A 21,440-nucleotide genomic window follows, 5' to 3' on the forward strand; every position below is an offset into this window, starting at 1 on the left:
TAATCTGCCACGCTGGCCCAGTGCGGGTTGGCTGATTGACCATATTTAGCAGTCGGGGGCTTGAACCCCGGTCTACTCAAAGAGTGTGTACTACTGCACTCCTGCTCATGACCACTCGGCTACGGAGGCCCTTCTTGCATCATATGCCTCAGCTAATGCTAATTTGGTTATAAATTTACTTCAACCTGATCTTTCTCAGGACATTTATTGGGGCTTATTTTTGATACTGTAGAGTCAACTTCGCAGTTGAAAATGGCTGTGAGTCTGTAGCATTAAAATACTTTGTATTTTATTGTCAAGACAATGAAGGAAAGTCACTGTTAGGATCATCTTCAAGAAAAAGAACATCTAGGATGCGATTAATGGTATCTAATTTAAAGTTTACAAATTATTAATCAGTACTGTTTTAAAGGGAGATTGTGTATTTAACTTTCCTGTGACTAATTTATAAACAGTTCCCTAGAGATCTTGATTACCGTGCACGTTGGTAACGTTTCCAGGTTTAAAGTTTTCTCTGGGGAATAGCTTTTGTGTATTGTTTTTAAGTGTAATATAATGCCAATGTAGTTGATCAATGTCAGCTGAAGACCAAGAGCCACAATAATGCTGGTACAGTTTGCAAGTCTCATGTATGGATTTATGTAGATTAGTTAAGTTGTGGTTCCAGCATGGAGTGAAAACATTTCTTTTGACTTTCTTTAGTAGCTTTAGAAGCAGCCAGAATAATTCCATTTTGTAATACAGCAACTAAGGTTGGAAGATCTGTGGTCTCAAATGTATCAGAACCTGATAAGGGTTTTGATACATATGCCATGTGATAAAAGGAAGGCTTTTGGTGCACTAGCCAAAAATAAATACAAAAAATTAAAATAAATATCCAGCTTACCTTTTGAATTTCTTCAAGCTGTTGGACTCAACTACTTGCACATTATAGCCTTAGTTGCTAATGTGCCAATAAAACCTAACTCAACTACTTAAGGATGTAACTTATTTAGTAATTAATAACTCACTAGCTTAAGGAAAAATTCCTAAAATCCAATCCAAACTTCTTTCTCATAATTTGATGATGATGGCCCCTCATCATCATCATCATCATCAGCCATTTTCGATCCACTGCAAGATGAAGGCCTCTCCAACAACTTTCCTTTCCCGGGCGCCTCCGTAGCCAGGTGGGCAGGAGCAGCAGTGCGTAGCACACATTTCTTGATTAGACTGGGGTTCGAGCCCGTGACCACCAAATACGGAGGATGTGGAAAGGTCAGGGAATGACCACCGCATATCCCCGGAGCAATATGGCCTTAGTTGCTAATGCTCCTAAAAACCAAATAACAAACAAACAAACCAGCAACTTTCCAGTTCCTTCTGTTTTGTGCAATGGCCATCCATTTACTGCCCATGAACTTTTGAATTTCATCTGTCCATCTCCGTTGTTGTCTTCCAGGGTTTTCTTTTAGCTCCTTGGATACCATTCTGTTATTTTCTTAGTCCATCTGTCATGTCTTCGAGCTATGTGTTTTGCCCAAATCCATTTCAGTTCTTTAGTTTTTATAAGAATGTCCTTTATTTGAGTTTGCTGCCTAATCCATTTATTTAAATACAGTTCAATATAAAGCACACTGTTAAATTCTCAATGAGGTTGTTGTTGTTGTTATTTGGTTTTTAGGAGCATTAGCAACTAAGGCTATATTGCTCCTGGGATATTCGGTGGTCATTCCCTGACCTTTCCGCATCCTCCGTATTTGGTGGTCACAGGCTCGAACCCTGGTCTAATCAAGAAGCGTGTGCTACGCACTGCTGCTCCTGCCCACCTGGCTATGGAGGCACCCTTCAGTGAGGTGCCTGGTTACCAAGCTCTGTATCTCCCATATTGGAAATCCAATGGGGCATCATTTTGCAGATTTTACCAAGGGAATTGCCAGTCTTTGAACCTTTCAAGGAGTTCAAGGTCTTTTTCAGGTGCAGCCTCTGTGCTTGGACACAGTATTCCAAGTGCAGTCATACACCTGCCTAATATGATAGGATTATGACCTTGCTATTTCTACAAAAAATGTTCAGTAAATCATTATGGAAAATAATGGGCCTGTCTTCATTGCATTTTGCCTCATGGGAACATATCTGCCAATTTTCTGATTATAACCTATCAAAGTCATCTTGAAGATCCTGTTGCTTGACACTGATTATTAACCACTCTCCCAATCTTTAATTTACATCACCTGCAAATTTCGACATCGTGCCTTCTATTCCTTTGGCAATGTCATTTAAGAAAAATTTAAAAAAAGAAAAGCAGTCTCAGAACTGATGCTTGAGGGACCTTCACTTCTAACATTAGCTCGGTGTGATGACTAACCACTTATCATAACCCTTTACCTCTTTTCCTGCAACCACCCTGCAGTCCATTTTAGAATTTTCCACTGGATCACACGTTCCATCTTATACAATAGTCTGGTGAAGTCGTGGAAAAAGTCAAATGCTTTGCAAAAATCTAAATAAACAATGTTGAAATTATTTCATACATCTATCATGGGTGACTATGTCAAAATAGCTAACCAGGTTAGTTAAATATGATTTTCCCTTAAAGCCATGTTGTATATCCTTCAGAATTCCATATCTGTTTAAATGTCTCTGTATTGCAATGTTAATTTGAAGTTCTGACTTACTGGTCTGTAGTTAATCACTTCGCTCTTTGAACTATCTTTATGTATTTGCAATATGCTGGCACTTCTCTAGTCCAAAATATCTCTCCCATTTCAAAGGATGCCCTCATAATTGGCTTCAGTGATTCAAAGCACCCTCTTACTGCTGCACTCAAAATTACTAAATATGTGCTCTTAACTATGGATGCCTTACCTTTGGGCTTGAGTTTTTATAATAAACAATCTTCTGTAATTTTAGTATTGCTAATTTCGTAGTGTTCAGCCTCACTTGCACAGACTTTCCTTTCTGTAGAGTCTTTCTTCTGTAAAGGTTGATGTGAAGTATCTGTTCAGTTCACCAGTAACATCAGCTTGGATATCTAAGATTTTTACTTATATTTTGGCCTGTCAGCCAAAATCCCCACAGCCAAAAATCTCAGCAACCAAAATCCCAACGTACTGATTGTATTTAAAAAAACAAAGTTAAAGTCCATCTCACAGAAACTGTTTGTGATAAAAAATGATTTTTATGTAATCAAAGTGGCCGCTAAAAACATAAAAATTTTATTTAAATACATGGAACATTACATTGCAGTTATGCAAACAGTATATGATAATGTTAATATTAATTCATATTAATGAATAAACAACACACACTTTATATATATATGTATTCACAGCAATACCTTGCTTAGCACAGCTTCAAACAGCACGGGTTTCATAACACGGTTTTCAATTAAGTTTGTTGAAAATTTACTGTACATATTAAAACTCATCCAATTTGCATTGTCGTAGTCTAGGAATGTGTACATATATGCTGCAGTGCCAACTCTATTGTCTCACATCACATGTGCCAATAGCTCCCCTCAGGCAGTCAGCAATGTGCAAGCGTTCAGTATTCTTAATTCCATCCTGAAGAGACAATGTGATAGCTTTCAAACTTTTCATTTGACAATTTATTTTTTACTCCTTTAAATACGATCGAAAATATATTTGCATCTTGTCTAGAAATCACTACCAACAACATGAGTTTTGTTTGGCAAATGATTTCACTGGTTTTGAATTGCAAATTCAGACAATTGCCAAAGCCATTGAAGATCAGAAAAGACTTGGGATTCGAAACTTTGGACACTGCCAATATATGTGACTGCACTGACTCACATATAAATGATTTAGATGATGCAACTCTCCTTGAAATTGACAAGCAAACTGCATATGAAGAGGAGGAAAACAATTCTGAAGTGGATAACACTGAAGTGGCACTGAAAGAATTTTTAACAGAAGAATTGGAGAAAGTTTTTTGCGGGGAGGGGTTGACATGGCCTGCGAGGCGATTATGAATGGAGATCCAGATGTTGAATGCAGCATCAAGATGCCGCAAATTTTACAAGATGGGATTCGATGCTACAAAGACTTGTATACCGAGAAAAAGAAGAGATGACTTCGCCAGACTTTATTATTGAAATACCTAGTTAAACAATAAAGCTTTTTTCTTATCTCTCATGATGTTATCTTTTCATTAATAAAATTTTTGTAATATTTTTAATTTCAAATCCTTTTAATTGGCTATCAAGTGCAAATTGTTTATAGATTTATTATAATTTGTTTAGAAACTGTTTCTTTGATATGCATTCAATTAAAACCAATTAAAATTATACCTCAATCACCATGGTTTCACATAACATGGAACAGTTTCGGTACCAATTATCAGTGCTATGTGGGGTATTGCTGTATATATATATACACACCGTCAAATGTCATTATTCTCGTTTCTCTGTCGACTGTCGCCTTCTTGCATTTTGGACAGAATTCATCATGAAGTATGCATTCAACATGTTTATCGATCTGTTGCTGTTCTTTCTGAAATTCCTCAATGATCCTATATACGCCAATATATGCTCCTCCAATGGAAGTGTATACACTCCCATCTTCTATGCCAAGCCTCAGCACTGTTTTGGGTGTGTGGAATTCCCAATTGAATGGAATCGTATATGAACCGTAATGTTGGTGGAAATAATGGTGAAGCACGAATTACCATACCATTACACATATACCACATAATTCTTCCATATATATATATATAAATATATATATATATATATATATATATATATATATATATACACTATCATTGAATTATATTAAATATTAACATAAATTATAAAAAAATGAATAAATAAATAATTAGTCGTTCATTAGAGGCAGCGACATGCAATTCCTCCATATGAAGCTGAAATACATCCAATATTTTAAATTAAATAAAATAAACTAAGCCAGTAGTACGGCAAAAACTCACCATGGCGACGATTTGTATAGCGATTGAAATGCAGCGATTCCATGACCATTATTGGCCTTGTGGTCCTCTGTCGATATGGGGCATAATGGTCAGTCTATATTTATTTTAATTTATTTTGATTTTGTTATCGTTTGGTAGTTCCTTTAACCCTCTTTTGGTGATATTTCACGTCTTTCGGAACTGGTACCTCTCGGGGGGGGGGGTAACGCTAAATTATTATATAATTGGCATTATCCTAAAATTTGTATAGTTTTTATTAATCGGATTTAAAACTCGAAATTATACAAGGGTTATCGGGCTACTATTATGTCTATTCTTTTTTCGTTCGTTTGTTTATTTGGGTTATTTTTATGTTAATTTTCGCTCTACAGTTTTTGCCGTACTACTGGCTTATGGTTTATTTTATTTAATTTAAAATATTGGATATATATATATATATATATGATTATATATATATATATATATATATATAACCACTTGGCCACCCTGGCTATAATTATATAATTGTCTTCAAACCACTATCACATCACTAGCTTCCCTCAGTAAATGTGGCTTCAGAACATTAAATGCTTGTGGTATCTCACCAGAAGGAATAAATGCCAAGGCACACAAATGTCAAAGCAGCAAACTAAATTCTTCATCAGTACCATACTGAGATGCCAGTCCACTAGAATTTTTCTCCAAACACATTATACTAGGTGGAAAAAACAGACCTTATTAGACCCGTTAGGGAACTTGGCATATATTGCAGCTAATATCAGGTCAGTTAATATGGCCTATGGTCTCAATTCAATTTCATTTTCTTCACTCTTAATCATCATCAACATAAACTAAGGGAAGAATTTGATAGTTTTCATTATTGACGGGTGCATGTATTGTATATAATTGATAAAAAATTGTGGCCACGGTTTTAAATGTACCATCCATAATCCATTATTGAGCACATGATAGGCATTGAATATTTACTTTTGTTGTAAATAGAAGAATTCTTTCCTCTCTCACTGCAGATTCTTTAACAAGAAGTCACATTTTCTTATTTTCCCTTTTTCTTCTTATTATTATCATAATATTTTTTCTGGGGGTATATTTTCATGTTACCCCTTTCAAAATATCCTGCCTGTGCCCATGGTCATGCCTAATGTATTTGTCAAAGAAATTCGTGAAAGTACAGCTAATAACAAATACCTGTATAATTACAGTTTTAGGCGCCTCCGTAGCCAGGTGGGAAGGAGCAGCAGTGCGTAGCACACGCTTCTTGATTAGACCGGGGTTTGAGCCCGTCACCACCAAATACGAAGGATGCGGAAAGGTCAGGGAATGACCACCGCATATCCCGGAGCAATATGGCCTTAGTTGCTAATGCTCCTAAAAAAAACCAAATAACAACAATAACATAATTACAGTTTTAGTTATGCTAACGATATTTATGACAACTGTTATGCAACTGCCAAAATACGTTACCCTAAATTTTCATATTCTGAAAGTATTCTTATTTCAAGTTTTTTATCTTTAGCATTTCAATGCTATACCTCTAATTATTGCTCAAACACCCTGTACAAATACCAAAATTACCAGTTTTTCAATAATGCATTATAATAAAATAAAATTAAATTAAGTCATTTATTTGCTGATCGTATTTTAAAACTGTTTGTTTCTGTAACAGAAAACATGATCTTCAAATTGAGAGAGGTATTTATCTTTAAAATTTTTGTTATTTTTTTATATTCTTTCTACAAAATTAATCTAATAAGGTAAACTTTTACTTAGTAAAAAAACTAATAAATATATAGAATTATATTCATATATTTTTTACGATATAGTAGATACTGCTGGGCCTTTGGGATTTTGAGCCAGACCCGATTTTTACACACCTCTTATGCAAGGATCTGATTTGATTTGCTGTTTTCTTTGTATTCACATACATGAAAAACTCATTGTCCCCCATCTTTGCCTTCATAGCCAATGATTTCTCATATCCAGCCTAACCTTTTCTGTGCAAATATTACAGATCAACTTGTAGTCATTATAAGCTTATACTTTTCATCACTTAACTTTTCAATTCCATCTTTTCTGTTCTATTAAACTTGACCAGCTGTGTATTTTTCTATCTCAGCATTCTCCTTGTGGTACATTTGCTTAAACTGACAATTGCTGCAGACAAGGTCACTTGCCTCCAGGCAGGTGCTCAGATTTGTTTTTTATTTCTGGAATTTTTTTTTTTTTAAATCTGAAGTAGACCAGTGTTTAATCTTTTACTAATGAATTGCATTGCTTAATGATTTTATTTTTTGACAAATTTTACAATTTGAAAAATGTGTTTTACATTTCATTTTCAGTGAAATGGGAATTAAATAAGATAAGCAAAAGGCTTTGTTATTCCATAAAGTACTGTAGCACATCACAGGAGGAAATGTGGTGTGAGACATTACATCATTATAACAGCATATGTTGTTTGTTGTCATGTAGTTAATGGAAGAACGGTTATTTTGCTTGCTTTACTATTTACTAAAATTTATTAAAACTTTGATATCTAAGAAAGTCTGCTCATGTTTTGGCTATATTTATTATGTACAGTATAAAATTATTTTAAGTTCACATTTTCTTTTTAACTAATATGTTTTATTTAGTTAATAACAATCGTTTTCAGATTTCAATTTTTTTATTTTTATTTTAGTTCATTGTTTTAATGCTCACTCTTTTATATCAAAAGAAAGAGAAGAATAGCAGAAATGAAATTTGCATCTACCCAAGCCAAATATGGAGATGTCCGTGAAATTTCTGCTGAGGATTATGTGGAACAAGTAAATAAAGCTGGAGATAATACATGGGTGATCTTACATTTGTATAAGAGTGGGTAGGTTTTACTAGTAATTTAAATTTATATTTTTTTAGGAAATATTTTAATTTATGAACATTTTGCCTTTTTATAAAAGAAATGTTTCAATTTAATAAATTTCTAACATTTAAGATATTTAATTAAGAGTTTAATTACAAATCACTATTTTACAGCCTTTATTTTTAATAAAGGCAGCTTTTGTTAGTTCCAGAGCTATTAGTTTGCCTGACAAGGGCTTTCAGTGGAGTTTAATTTATATAGAAAGTCTGTCCCAATAGAATTCCCTGGAAAGCACACTTGTACAGGCATAATACAGTGTTGCAATATGTCCCAATATTCATGCACTGTAAAACTAATAACAACATCAAGTATTATAACAGAATTGAGACCAACTAACCTACTTGAGTTTATTCAACAGTTTCATTCTGCAATTTATTCAAAAATTTCAAGAGTGACTTTGTGGGAAACAAAATAGTTTACTTAACAAGATTTGCACTAGTTTTTTCATTTGAATTATGCTCTTCCTGTGGCTGCATGCTTTCTGTCACTACCACGCTTTTAAAAAATTTTTTTGTTTTGGTTATGTTTGGCTAAATGCCACCTCCTGTAGTTGCTGCAGGCTCATATTCATTTGATATGGCTCCATATGACTTTTTTTTTTTTTTTTTTTTCATATTGTACAACTAAAGAAAGCCTCTAAAAGGAGAAAGATTTAATGATGTCAGAAGTTTATTGAGATTAAGTTTAAGATTAAGACATGGAAACATTGCACTGTGGTCTTCAGCTTCACATGGCTGGCCATGTGAAGTTTCTCATTTATTCATTAAGAAAACTGTAATGTTAGCAAGTAGCTCCTAATAAGTTTCAGTTGATTTAAACTTTGCCGTAAGTATATTGATTAAACATTTATTCATTCATTATTCATTTAAATGAATAATGAATTTAAATTCATTATTCATTTAAACATTGATTAAACATTTATTCATTCAACAGTACATATCATACACAGCAAAAGCATTGGAGTTTAGTACAGGCAACCCCCGTATAACACGGTAATTCTACAACATGGTTTACTGAGAATTTCAGTAAACCTCACATAACGGTATTTTTGAGCTTTTGTGCAGGGAAAATCCTGCTATTATGTTGGATGTAATTTTTCAATGTTTCCACTCTTGTCAAAAAAAAAAAATTATTGAGACATCTGTGTATTTTATTTTGTTTGGAAATTCCTGTGTTATGTTCTGTGCTATTGAACTTGTACTTGTTGAACTTGCGGAAAAATCTAGATTTCAAAGTTTTATTACTATTGGATAGCACACCAGGCCATCCAAAAGATTTTAAGTCATCCAAACATTGAAGTTATGTTCCTACCACCACAGTTGTACTGGGTTAATGCAACTACTTCTTTCATTCAGCTGTTAGATCCACCTTTAAAACTCATTCCATCAGAAAATCGTTACAATGGATTTTGGAAAAAATTGATTCCGAATCTATTGAAGTAATGGAGGCATGGAAACATTTCTCAATTGTGGACTGTATCAGAATCATAGCTTTATCGCTGAAAGAAGTAAAACTGTCAACGTTAAATGCATCTGGAAAAATGTATGGCGAGAGTCAGTTCATTCAGGAAATATGAACGAACGGGCAGAAAACAGAATCGGTGTGATAGTAGAACTTGCTACGTCAGTAGGAGGGGAAGGTTTTGGTGATATGACTATTGAAGCCCTTGTGGGTAGCACAGTTTATAGAATCGCCCTCTTCCCCACACCAGCCGGAAAAGACCCGAGTTCGAATCCCATCGATGAAGGGGATAATTTTTACGGATCTTTTTCACAATGTGGCTGAGTTAGTCGGGCTCGGGTATCATTGTTTTTTTCTCCTGGAAACTCATCTCATGTTTTTTATCCAGCAAAACAGAAAATCGACCTCAGGACACACAATTTATAGACAATATACACAGAGTAACATGGCCTTAGTTGCCAATGCTTGTAAAAAAATAAAAAAAGATATGATTACTGAAGATGTTCAAGAATTACTGGTAGAAAAAGAAACCGCGTAACGGATTTGGTGCAAATGGCATCAGAGTTAAAATTAAATCAATTCAGATGATGATATCGCAGATGAAAATTCTAAACTTCCAAATTTTACACTAAAAAGCATAGGGGAAGGCATAAAGTTAGCTGAACAATTAGAATCTTATTTTTTGAGTGCAGATTCTTGAATGAAAGGAGGCCAACATTCAAAAGGGAGCTTCAAAAATGCTTAGTTCTATATGATGAAATTCACAAAGATTTATTGATCAAAAGCAAACAAACCCAGATTTCTGATTTTTTAAAGAGAGCAGAAGATACACGAAATCTAGAATGGTGTATTTTTGTTAGTTTTGTTGACATTTTGTTAACGAAATAGTGTATTTTTGTTAGATTTTGGAACGTAACCCCCCCCTTTGTACTTTTTCTTAGTCCCGGATAACACAGTTTCGCACAACACAACATTTTTCAGGAACCTAATAACCGTGTTATACGAGGTTTACCTGTATATTAAATATACATAAAAGAACAGTGTTGTATATTATGGAAGTAAGTACTTAACATTTTATTTTATACTATGTAAAACATCAAGATATTCTCTCAAGGTAAGTTGTCTTTAACTTGATGTAACCAGTTTGATAGAATTTAATATAACTTAGTTTTACATTTATTGAATATATTATAATTATTTTTGTACTATTTTGATTTAATTTTATCTATGGTTAATATGGTTTCCACTGGATTGAGTATCACCATCCCATCACCCATTAGATTAGTTGTCCATAGTGATGAACTACCTGTTTCTACAGGAGATTGATTGTTAGAAGAGAAAAACACATTGGGCCTAATGGAAATAGTCCATACAAGCACTGGATCAGAATGCAAATGTCCAGACCCAAACAAGTCCAATAACTTGAGGTGAATTAAATGATCTTATGCATGGTTTAAACCTGTGTGAGCTACCCACAGAATTTTTTGGGATCTAGGCTGAAGTAATGAAATTTACTACAAAAAGATACAACTATATCTGTATTTTGTAAATAGCAAAAAGAGATTCTTCATATTTTGCTATGAAGAGTCACTTTGAAATTGTAATGATATTGATTGATACTTAATGCCTTTGAAGAGAACATAAACCAGAAGAATGGGGGCTTTTAAGTGGCTATTTAAAATTAAGTGTAAAAGCTGTACTGTTCCACGGTGGAAACATACATTCATCTGTCATTAGTCAATCATGCTGTCCTATGAGAACATGGAATTTCTCTTAAGAAAAGTACTATATGATAAATATAAGTGTCATATATATACAGATATTTAAAAGTTGTTGGTAACTTTTAGGTCTACAGGTCAATCAGACCAAAACCATTCATGATAAAACTAAGATTTGTCTCTATAAGAAAACAAAGGATCTTGAAAGAAAAATGTCATCTATAAGCCACTACTTGATGGAACAAACATTTTTACGACCCTTCAAATAAAGTCAGATCTAATAAAGATTTTTATAAAATCTTTATTAGATCTGGAAGCCATCTCCATTCATTCCTGCTATGGCAGGAATGAATGGAGATGGCTTCCAGTATTTAAAATTAGTTTCCACATAACTGATCCCAAAATAAAAGGTGTATTTGTCAGTCTGCAGATCAGAGAGTTACTGAAAGATGGGATTTGAAAAAGTGTTAAATCCTTTGGAACTAGAAGCTTGGAAATCCCTCTAGGAAATTTGTGAACATTTTTTTTCAGCAACAACAGAGTAGACAGTTAAAAAATCTTGAATAAATTTAAGACTTAATTGCAGTATGCCTTTAAAAATATACTTCATTCCCATTTAGACGTTTTCCCTGGACATATTAGGGATGAACGGGTTGAACATTTTATCAAGATATTGCAATCATGGAGAAACATTCCAAGGAATGTGGAAGCCTAGTATGCTGGTAGACCGTTGCCTGGTCATTGATCAGAGAGTATGTCGCCTGTTACAAAAGAAATAGTAAATGGAGAAAAAAAAATTAACAATATTTTTACACAAGTTATTGTATTACTTGTTAATTTCATTAAAAATTCCATTCCAGTAAGTGCAAGATGCTTTCCTCTGTCAGGTAATATCTGACTTTAAATTTGGATTCAGCTCATAAAATCTGAGATGTACCTAATGTACATTCTCATTTAACATCTCATATCATTAGTATTTGCGCTAGTATAATTAAATGCAAATACAGGTAGCCCTCGTTTTGCGCTGGTCTGATTTGCGCCGATCACTAACCACAACGCCATTTTTATTTTTATTTATTTTTGCAAATTTTTTATAAATCGAAAGTTTTAAATCGTCAGATAAAATTTATCGACACCATACTGTGCTACCCACTGTTCACGTGATTTAGGACAATCTGAGGCAATCAGCAATTAGCACATCCGTATCAGAGATGAGAAAGATTCTCGCACTCAAAGTAACCACTCGTGGATGCGGGTAGTAAAGGTCCATGCAGTGAAGCATTCAGTTGGTCGTCGTTTACGCTATTTACATGTGTTGGAACTTTATTAAGCTAGCATTTTTTATTAATTGTGCTATTAATAAATTAAATAAAAATAATAGTGATATCCGTGTGTAGTTTTTGCCAATTGTGTTATAAAGTTTTTAATTTAATAGAAAAAATAAATGCCATAATTTAAAAGAAGTTCATTGAATTATAGTGCAATATTCAGAGGATAGAATCTGATGAAAGCCGCCCTAATGTGTGTGTAGGGCTAAGGATATGCCTCCATCGACTATTACTACAATTATGAAGAATGCTAATAAAATAAAACAATCGATGCAAAGTGGTAGGTGTCTGGAACCTAACCCTGTTGTTGTTATTTGATTTTTAGGAGCATTAGCAACTAAGGCCACTCCGGGGATATGCAGTGGTCATTTCCCGACCTTTCCACATCCTCCGTATTTGGTAGTCATGGGCTCAAATCCCGCTCTGATCAAGAAGCGTGTGCTACGCACTGCTGCTCCTGCCCACCTGGCTACGGAGGCGCCACCTAACCCTGTGATTTCCGATTGACTCCTTTATATAAAGGGTTCCATTTGCGCCTGTGTCCCCAGGAACCTAACCCCGAAGTAAATTGAGGGCTACCTGTATTGATGGTATATATCAGACCCCGGCAAACTATGGCCCTCGGCCAAATCCAGCCCTTTGCCTGTTTTTGTACAGCCCGCTAAGGATGGTTTTTATATTTTTGAATGATTGAAAAAAAAATCAAAAGAAGAATAATATTTCTTGACAATGTGAAAATATTATGAAATTCAAATTTCAGTGTCCTCGAATAAATTTTTATTGGAAACACAGCCATGCTAATTCATTTACGTATTGTCTATGGCTGCTTTCGTGCTAAAATGGCAAAGTTCACTAGTTGCGACAGAGACCGTATATGGCACTCTCATTGCTTCACACTGCTGCTCGGTGCATTACAAATTGCAGTGATAACTTGACAGTATTTTGAGTGGCATCTGTTTTGCTGTACCACATTTTATTTTTATTTTATTACCAGTATGTACCCATCATGTCAAAACAAGAAAAGAAGAGAAAAGTGGACTTTGAATGTCGCACTTTTAATGCTCTGTGGAGTGTGAATTATTTTGTTATCAAATTAAATGCCAAAACATTTGTTTATTATGTAATGACACAATAGCGGTGCTAAAAGAATATAATATACGTTGACTACCAAACTAAGCACTCATCACAATATTCCAACTCACAGGAAAGTAACAGTCAATGCAACAGTCAGTCTCATCACAGCAGAATTTCTTTGCAAAAATAAAAAAATGAAAATTAGGCTGCAACCAAAGTAAGTTTCTGAGTGGCTCATTTGCTAGCCAAACAAGGAAAGCTGTTTACTGATGGTGAGTTAATTAAATCGTGTTTGATTGCAGCAGCTGAAGAAATAGACTTGTTAAAGATTCCTTTTGTGAGAACAGTTGCTCGAAGAGTTGGGGACATTTGGAGCAATATCAGTAGTCAATTAAAAACAAGGCAAATGATTTTGAGTGGTTTTCCTTGGCTCTTGATGAATTGACAGATGTTTCCGATACTGCTCAGTTGTTTATTTGAGGAGTCAATGCAGACTTCAAAATGAATGAAGAATTAGTCTCTATGAATACTCTGCATGGAACAACAGGTGAGAATATTTTCAAAGAAGTTGAGAAAACATTAATTCAGTACAACCTGAAGCGGAATCTGCTAAGATGTGATACAACTGATGTTTGGAGCAGGAAAAGGCTTAGTTGGACAAATTTACGAAGCTTGTGAAAATGCAAGAAGTTTAAAGCCTATGGTTATTCATTGTATTATTTATCAGCAGGTAGTTTGCGGAAAATATACGAATCTGTCATGTCATTTAACCAGTAGTGATTCTGGATCAATGACACGACACGACAGAAATAGAAGCTGAATATCCTGACTTCCCTTACCACAAAGCAGTTCAATGGCTTAGCAGTGGTAAAGTTTTATTGCGATTTTTTTTGAGCTCAGGGCCAAGATTAAAATTTTTCTGAACAAGAAGAACTGCCCTCGTCTGCTATTATCAAACACTGAATGGCTTTGGAAATTAACTTTTGCTGCAGACTTTATAATGTATCTTAATTAGATAGTATGAATCAGAGATGTAATACTCAATACGTTCTACGTTGATATTAATATTTGTAAAATAATAAGAGGAGTTTACCTCAATATAGTACATAGAACACTTCCGTATGATACTCTCCAGATCTCCAGAAATTAAAACGAAAAAATCGAAAACTTATATTAGAGTAAAAAATAAATAATTAAAAACCAATTTAACACAATTCAAATCAATTTTACAAATGTATCTTAATGAATTCAACCTAAAATTCAAAGCAAAACAGCGATTATATGCAAAATGTATACTGCAGTAAAGTCATTTTGATGACAACTAACGTATTTTGAATCTCAAGTAATGTTAAGCCGCTTTATATACTTTTTGTACTGTCAAAAGTTAAAACAAGAAGCGAGATCTCCACTCCCATACAAATGTGCAGAGGACAGAATTTCTGAGCTCAAACTACAGTTTCAGCAGCGTTTTTCAGACCTTGATGCAAGTGCAAAATAAATTAGCATATTTCAAAATCCTTTTAACTGTGCAATTGAGGTGCTTCCACCTAACTTTCAATTGGAAATGATTAATCTTCAATGTAATGACATTCTAAAAGGCCAATATCAAGAGAAGAATCTAATAGAATTCTATAAATGCCTTCCAAGTGATGAATATAAAAATAAAATCTCATTACCAATCGGCATTAACTGATGGACATTTGCAATTGATTTTGGTGATAGGGAACACTAACTTTGAACCTCAATTAAGTGAAGTATTTTCCCAAAAAAAAAAAAAAAGAATTCCATTCTTCTCATTAGTAGACCTGTATTCCAAAAAATTATACTCATTTTGCCTTTTGACTCGCAAAGTCTAAAATGTTTACTCTCTGGTCCTTTACAGAAAAAGTTTGCTGACCCCTGGTATATATGATAAATAATGATATATGAAATAGTGTTAATTATTGTGATAACTTTTTATATTGTAATTTTAAAAAAAATAGAAAATAACACTATATATTTAATTTCAGGATTCCTCTATGCAGTTTAATCAATCAGTACATTGAGCAGCTGTCAAGAAAGTTTCCTGCAACCAAATTTTTAAAAAGTATCTCATCCACTTGTATACCAAATTTCCCAGATCACAACTTGCCTAGTATTTTCATATATTTTGATGGCACACTAAAGAAACAGCTAATAGGACCCAGTTCGTTTGGTGGCACAAACCTGAAAATAGATGGTAATAATTTTTAAAATTTGATAATTATTTTAAAATCAGTTTAAATGAAAATAATGTTTTACTTTATGGAAAAACTTTGTTTTGTTTTGTGAAAAAAATGTTTTATTTTATGAAAAAAATTTTTTTGTTTTGTGTCAGGCCTGGTAACCTGGTTGTGTTAAGTTCTCCTGTCCAGGCCAAAATGGACTGAACTAACTCCCATAAAACCCAGGAAGCCATTGGGTTGTCAGATAAACATAACAGGATGCAAAGATGAGGAACCTATTCCCCTCACAGCCAAATATCAAAAAAACTGATGAAATGACATACCTGGCACTGACTGATTTAATAACTTGCTGCAGCAGTGAAATGATTGCAAGTAAACTGTTACCATTCAGAATCCAGAAAGAACTGAAGAGCATTTCTAGATTGCCCAGGATGGTTAAGCATCTAATGTCAGGGGAATATACTTCTAGAAATTGCTAATCCTAGACACTCTCTGAATGCCTAATGAAAGTTACCTGTTTTTGAAAGCTTTCAATCTTGGTACCCCTGAATAGCTTTAAAAAATGCCTGAATACCTTGAAAGGAGTAATCTCGTGCTGGGACCTCCTTAATGTTTCTGAAGATGAAGATGCTAAATGAGTTATCAGAGAAGAAGTTGTCGAGGTTAGGAGGATCTCTACTGGGTGAGACTGTAGCCTCATCCCTACTTGAAACTTATTACTTTCAACTTGCCACAGTGCCTGACATCCATTAAAGCTGGATACCTAATTATCAGGCTGTACATCCCAAATCAGAAATTTGGCACTCCCAAACAGCTTGTAAGGGGATTCCTATTTGTGCCAAATGCAGATCACTAGACTGGAACTGTCAGGAATGCTATGCGACCCAAATGAAATGCCCAAACTGCCAAATGGATCGCCCTGCTTATTCCCAAGCATGCAGTTGCTGTAAAAATGAGAAAGAAATCCAAAATCATAAAGTAGAACATGACATTATCTACCAAGAAGAAAAATGATTCTCATGACCAACTTGGTCAGATAAGCCTTCTTATGCATGAGTAAATCACAAATACCAATCAGTTGAAACACAAGCAGATTTAACATTACTTCCAAGTGATTCTTTTTAAAATCATGCAAGAAAATTACTCACCTCCCTGTCGACACAGGATAAAAATGTGAACACACCAGTCTGAGTACCACTTGTGAGAAACCTTCCCAACAAGGAAATAAAGAAACTCAAAATATCAATTCACCTAACCCCTGCAACGAAATTGATATAGACAGGGAAACCCCATCAGGTGATACCATGCTCGAAATATTTGTTGAAGAGGACATGGATACTGGAAAACTGTGCCCAATAAAAGGCAGAATAATGCAAGACCTCAGCTCTTCGGAAACGATCCAAAATTTCTGTGGTTTCCATACCAACATCAGTGGTCTTCACTGATCTCATATCTCAATATGTGTCTTTAGGAGACCAGCACTCCAACCTACAAGTTTGAATCACATTTCATTTTTCTTAATTTTCAAATTTTTTATTAAAACAGGACCAATCTGTTTACAATTTTTATTAAAATATTTTCTGTTAAGTGTAAAATCAGAAAACCTAAATAATATTTAAGAAATTTGTAGAATATTCAAAAATATTCCAGAAAGGTGCACAAGACACCTCAATTGAATATCCTCTGGACTCCAGCTTTGTGGAGGAAATTTCATGTTACAACAAGACAGTGATCTGAAATCAGCTGTAAGCTGTGCAGGGCTTTCTAGAAACTGAATTAGAGGAGGGGGTATTGCAAATTATGGTATATATATATCCCAATCGCCTGGCTTAAACCTAATAGAGCTTTTATCATCTAGACCGTGAAGTCTGCCCATCTTCACAAAATTTATGGGGAACCTTGCAGATTGTTTGGAATAACGTTAGTCAAGATACTGTTATAAAAGTGATTGCCAGAATATCTGCGTAAGGCAGTGATAAAATCTGGAAGAGGATATTTTGATGAAAAATCAGTATAGTTGTTGTTAATGTTAATCATTTCAATATTTTTTTTGCTGTAAGTTTTTAAATGCTTAATAAAAAATCTTTAAATATTTTGTAGTGTGTTGCTTTTTTATATTAAGCTTTACATTGTCATAGCTAATTTCAAAAACTTGTCATATGCAGTGATTCCAGACTTTCAGGCAGGGAGTGTATTTAAAACCATTTAACATCCCACAGGTTTACAAATGTGCTATCTTTAGATAGTAATCGCTGTGTTATTAGAAAGGACAGAATCCATCAAAGCACAGATCGTGGTGGAGGTGCAATTCTCATCAAACTGCACACACCCACCAAACATGTGCTACTTAACATGCCCTTAGAAGCTGTAGCTGTCCAGATTGCTGTATGTACATCACAATCTGTTCTTTGCGTATACTGCCAAATTATAACATGCAATGTAATGATCTCAACAGCCTTGCAACAGAATTACCAACACCTTATTGTATTTTAGGAGATTTCAATGGCCATTGTACTTTGTGTAGGGAAAGGACGACATAAATAGTAAAGGCCAACTAATTGAGAAATTCATATGTGACAGTAATCTCTCCTTAATCATTCACCTACCTATCATTCACATATATGCATAATCCATCAGGCACTGACAGTGCAATTAGCAGTATGCTCTCTGATCCTCTTCCCAATAGTTAAGTGAAGAGCAACCATTAATCCTCTTTGTAGTGACCACTTTTCGATGCTGGTTAAACTGTTAGATAAAATTCTAGCTCATTCTTATAGAAACTCAAAATGGAAACTGGAGAAAGTTGATTGGGCAAAATACCTGATTTTAGCAACATTAGATCAGAAATTATCCAATAATGACATATGTCACAGAGAAAATACTGCATGCTGCTGAAAGTGCTATCCCTAGAACATCCACAAAATTACCAATTCACCCAAAAACCTGGTGTGATGAAGATTGCCTTACAGCAAAAAAAAAACGTAGCAAGACCTGGAACAACTTCTGTCACAACCCAACCATGCAAACCTTCTCCAATATAAATAGGCTCGTGCAAAACTGCAATATGTTAGGTGGTCCAGCAAAAAAAGCTTCCTGCGTGTGTTTTGCTTCAACAGTAAAGCATACAGTGCCATCCCAAAAAAATCTGGAAATCAATCAGCAAAACGATTGGCAGGTACCATGACAGCCCTTTGAGGTTATAACTGGAATTTGTTTTTTGATCTCTTGATTTTTTTCTTGTGGGATTTCTGAATATGGTGGAGATAACTCCATCATTTTGTTTTAATACTTTATCCTCACGAAGTTTAAAATAAATCTGAAATGGTACAATCGTGTGCTCCCATTGTAAGACACGACTGTAGTGTTTCGTGGCAGTTAATATTTTAGATATGAACAAATAAATCAGTAAGCATATACAATAACTAGATTACCTTCTGGTTCTCTTAATTCCTCCTTGTTTCCATTGTAGTAATTATGCCCTACGAAGATAGGTTTTTCCGAGTGTAGTATTACTTGGTACCACAGAAGTTGGCCTTCACTCTCTGTGTGTGATGTAGGCACTACACTTATCTCTGCCTTCATCATTTTACACTGATGCACCTACCATCCTACTCATAAATAATTATCTTTAAAATGTCAGATACAACCCAGAAACAGTCGATTACACTCTTGCTAAATTTAAATTAAATTTATGCCCCTTGTGTGTGTGTCACTGAAAAAGAGTAAAGATGCATAGTATTTAGTTTGCTTAACTGCTTTCAAAACCTTAGACACTTCAGATAGGTCACCGTATAAGATGCTAGTTTCCAGAGAATTCAGTTTAGAACTCAGTCTTCCTTGGTGAGAATATCCTTTTGTGTCCCAACTCGTACTTTTTTTTTTTTCACTTTTCAGCAGATTCGTGTCCTTCCTAAAAAGTTTCCAAATCTTTATGCTGTATTACAGATGGGGCCAAATAATAGCTGCATACAACAGGATAATCACCTCTTTATCACTGCTGGCAAAGTCCTTGTACATCATTTGTAGAACTCTATGAGCTATCTAGCAGCTTGTTTGCATTATTCAGAGAACTTCCTGTCGGACTGCACAATCCTGTTACAAGCACAATAGTGTGAATAGTTTAACTGCTACTATATAGAAACCAGGCTGTTCGCATTAAATCTTAATGTGAACAGTGCGATGCTGCATTTATTTTATCACAGTGGCAGTTTAAGTTCTGTGCAAGTTCCATTTTCTTCTCTTAATTTTCTTTCTATTTTTGGTTTTTGTTATGTTGCATTTTTGTAATAACACAAAGAAACATACTCGTAACAAAAACCAAATTGAATTTTGCAGAAATTATTTAGTAAGTTGTAACTTATTTTTAGAAATTGCACATCTACACTGTATAAAATTAATTTTACTTTGTTTACCCTACATCTGTATCTTATTTTTTTTTTTTGTATTTTTTAATCTGCTCTAGAACTAGAATGGATGTTAGGTGAAGCAGGAGCTGTTCCAACTGAACTAGAATCAGATCCCCACCCTAAAGCTAAATGTGTTTTATTGTCTTCTTTGAAGAGTAAGGATTTGGATGATGATGATGATAATGACTGGTAGCAAAGGAAAAGTAATGTGTGATGATGGTGTTCTTTCATATTAATTTATATTATCATAATATTAATTGTATTCTTTCATGTTTATTTATTTGTGTTATTATTCTGCAATCCTTTAGTATATAATATTATTCAGATAGCTATAGAAAGAGAACAGTGTTTTAAAAAGTTGTTAACCATTTTTATTTCTGCACTTTTTCCCCCCTACACTCTTTTAATGCTGAATCAATAAAATTTAGATTCATCTTTGTTATTTCTCAGAAAATCTTTTTTTTTTTCCTTTTCTAAAAGCATATAATTTTGGAAAGCAACATAAGAAGAAGTAGAACTCTTTATTGCATACATATTTCATAATGCAAGGAATGATCAAGCCTGAACAGTATACTGTAATCTGAAATTTTAAGTTTTAAATAATTTTTTCAGTTATGGATAACTCATAGTTTAAGTTATTGTGAAATTGGTTTATGACATTTTGAAAAGTATTAAAAACAATAATTAATTTTGATTAAAATTAATTTTAATCAAAAATTAAAATTAAATACATATTTTGATGGAGTGACTTAAATTGTTATAAATGGCATTCTGCTATTTTTAATTCTAATTTAAACAGTGTTTGTCATTATAATGTTTTTTTACTACATTGTATCATTTCTAAATTTCCTAATATGTCATAGTTTAATTATAAGTGAACAAAATTCAGTGTATAATTACATTAAAATATATTCTGATTATTTAACTGGTTGTTTTTTTTTTTTTTTTTTGTTTGTTTAGCTTTGTATACAGCACTTAGTTGTAAATGAAATATGCCAATGTATAATTTAGTAACTGGTGAAGAATGTTCTTTGATATTTGCAAATAACTTAAAAATGTTTACTATCGGGCAAAGGACTGATAATGTCATTCATAATAAGAATTTTTTTCAGTTGTCTTAAATTAAGAAATTTGTATAAAAAGTTTTCCTCATTCATGTATGGTGCATTTCATACTACTACTATTTTTAATTTACCCATTAATGTCATACAACATTTATGGGCATAAATAGTTACAGAGAGTTCTGTATGTAGTTATTTATTGATTTATGTGCCTTTCACTTTTTGGTTTAATATGGTTAAAAAATCTACATCCTACTTTTAAATTTAGGCTGCCTCAGTTCTTGATTTAATACAGTTATTCAAGTATTTTCTACCACCATCACGATCTGTACCAGCGGTAGCTCCCGGCGGGATTACGCCTGG

The 21,440-nt window shown here is 33.9% G+C and overlaps 1 protein-coding gene across 1 annotated transcript in view; it reads left to right on the forward strand.

Moving 5' to 3' along the window:
- The window catches only part of viaf (viral IAP-associated factor), a 64,283-nt gene extending 43,879 nt beyond the window's left edge, over positions 1-20,404 (forward strand). Inside the window, exons 5-7 of the mRNA XM_090381860.1 lie at positions 7,640-7,783; positions 15,416-15,624; positions 20,073-20,404. Coding sequence (XP_090237986.1) covers positions 7,640-7,783; positions 15,416-15,624; positions 20,073-20,209 — 490 coding nt within the window. The 3' untranslated portion in view covers positions 20,210-20,404. The remainder of the gene's footprint in view (positions 1-7,639; positions 7,784-15,415; positions 15,625-20,072) is intronic.
- The last annotated feature ends 1,036 nt before the right edge of the window (positions 20,405-21,440 follow it).

This window comes from Mastigoproctus giganteus, chromosome 1 (genome assembly GCF_048544385.1).
Source record: "Mastigoproctus giganteus isolate SK-2022 chromosome 1, ASM4854438v1, whole genome shotgun sequence".
Classification (NCBI taxonomy): Eukaryota; Metazoa; Arthropoda; class Arachnida; order Uropygi; family Thelyphonidae; genus Mastigoproctus; species Mastigoproctus giganteus.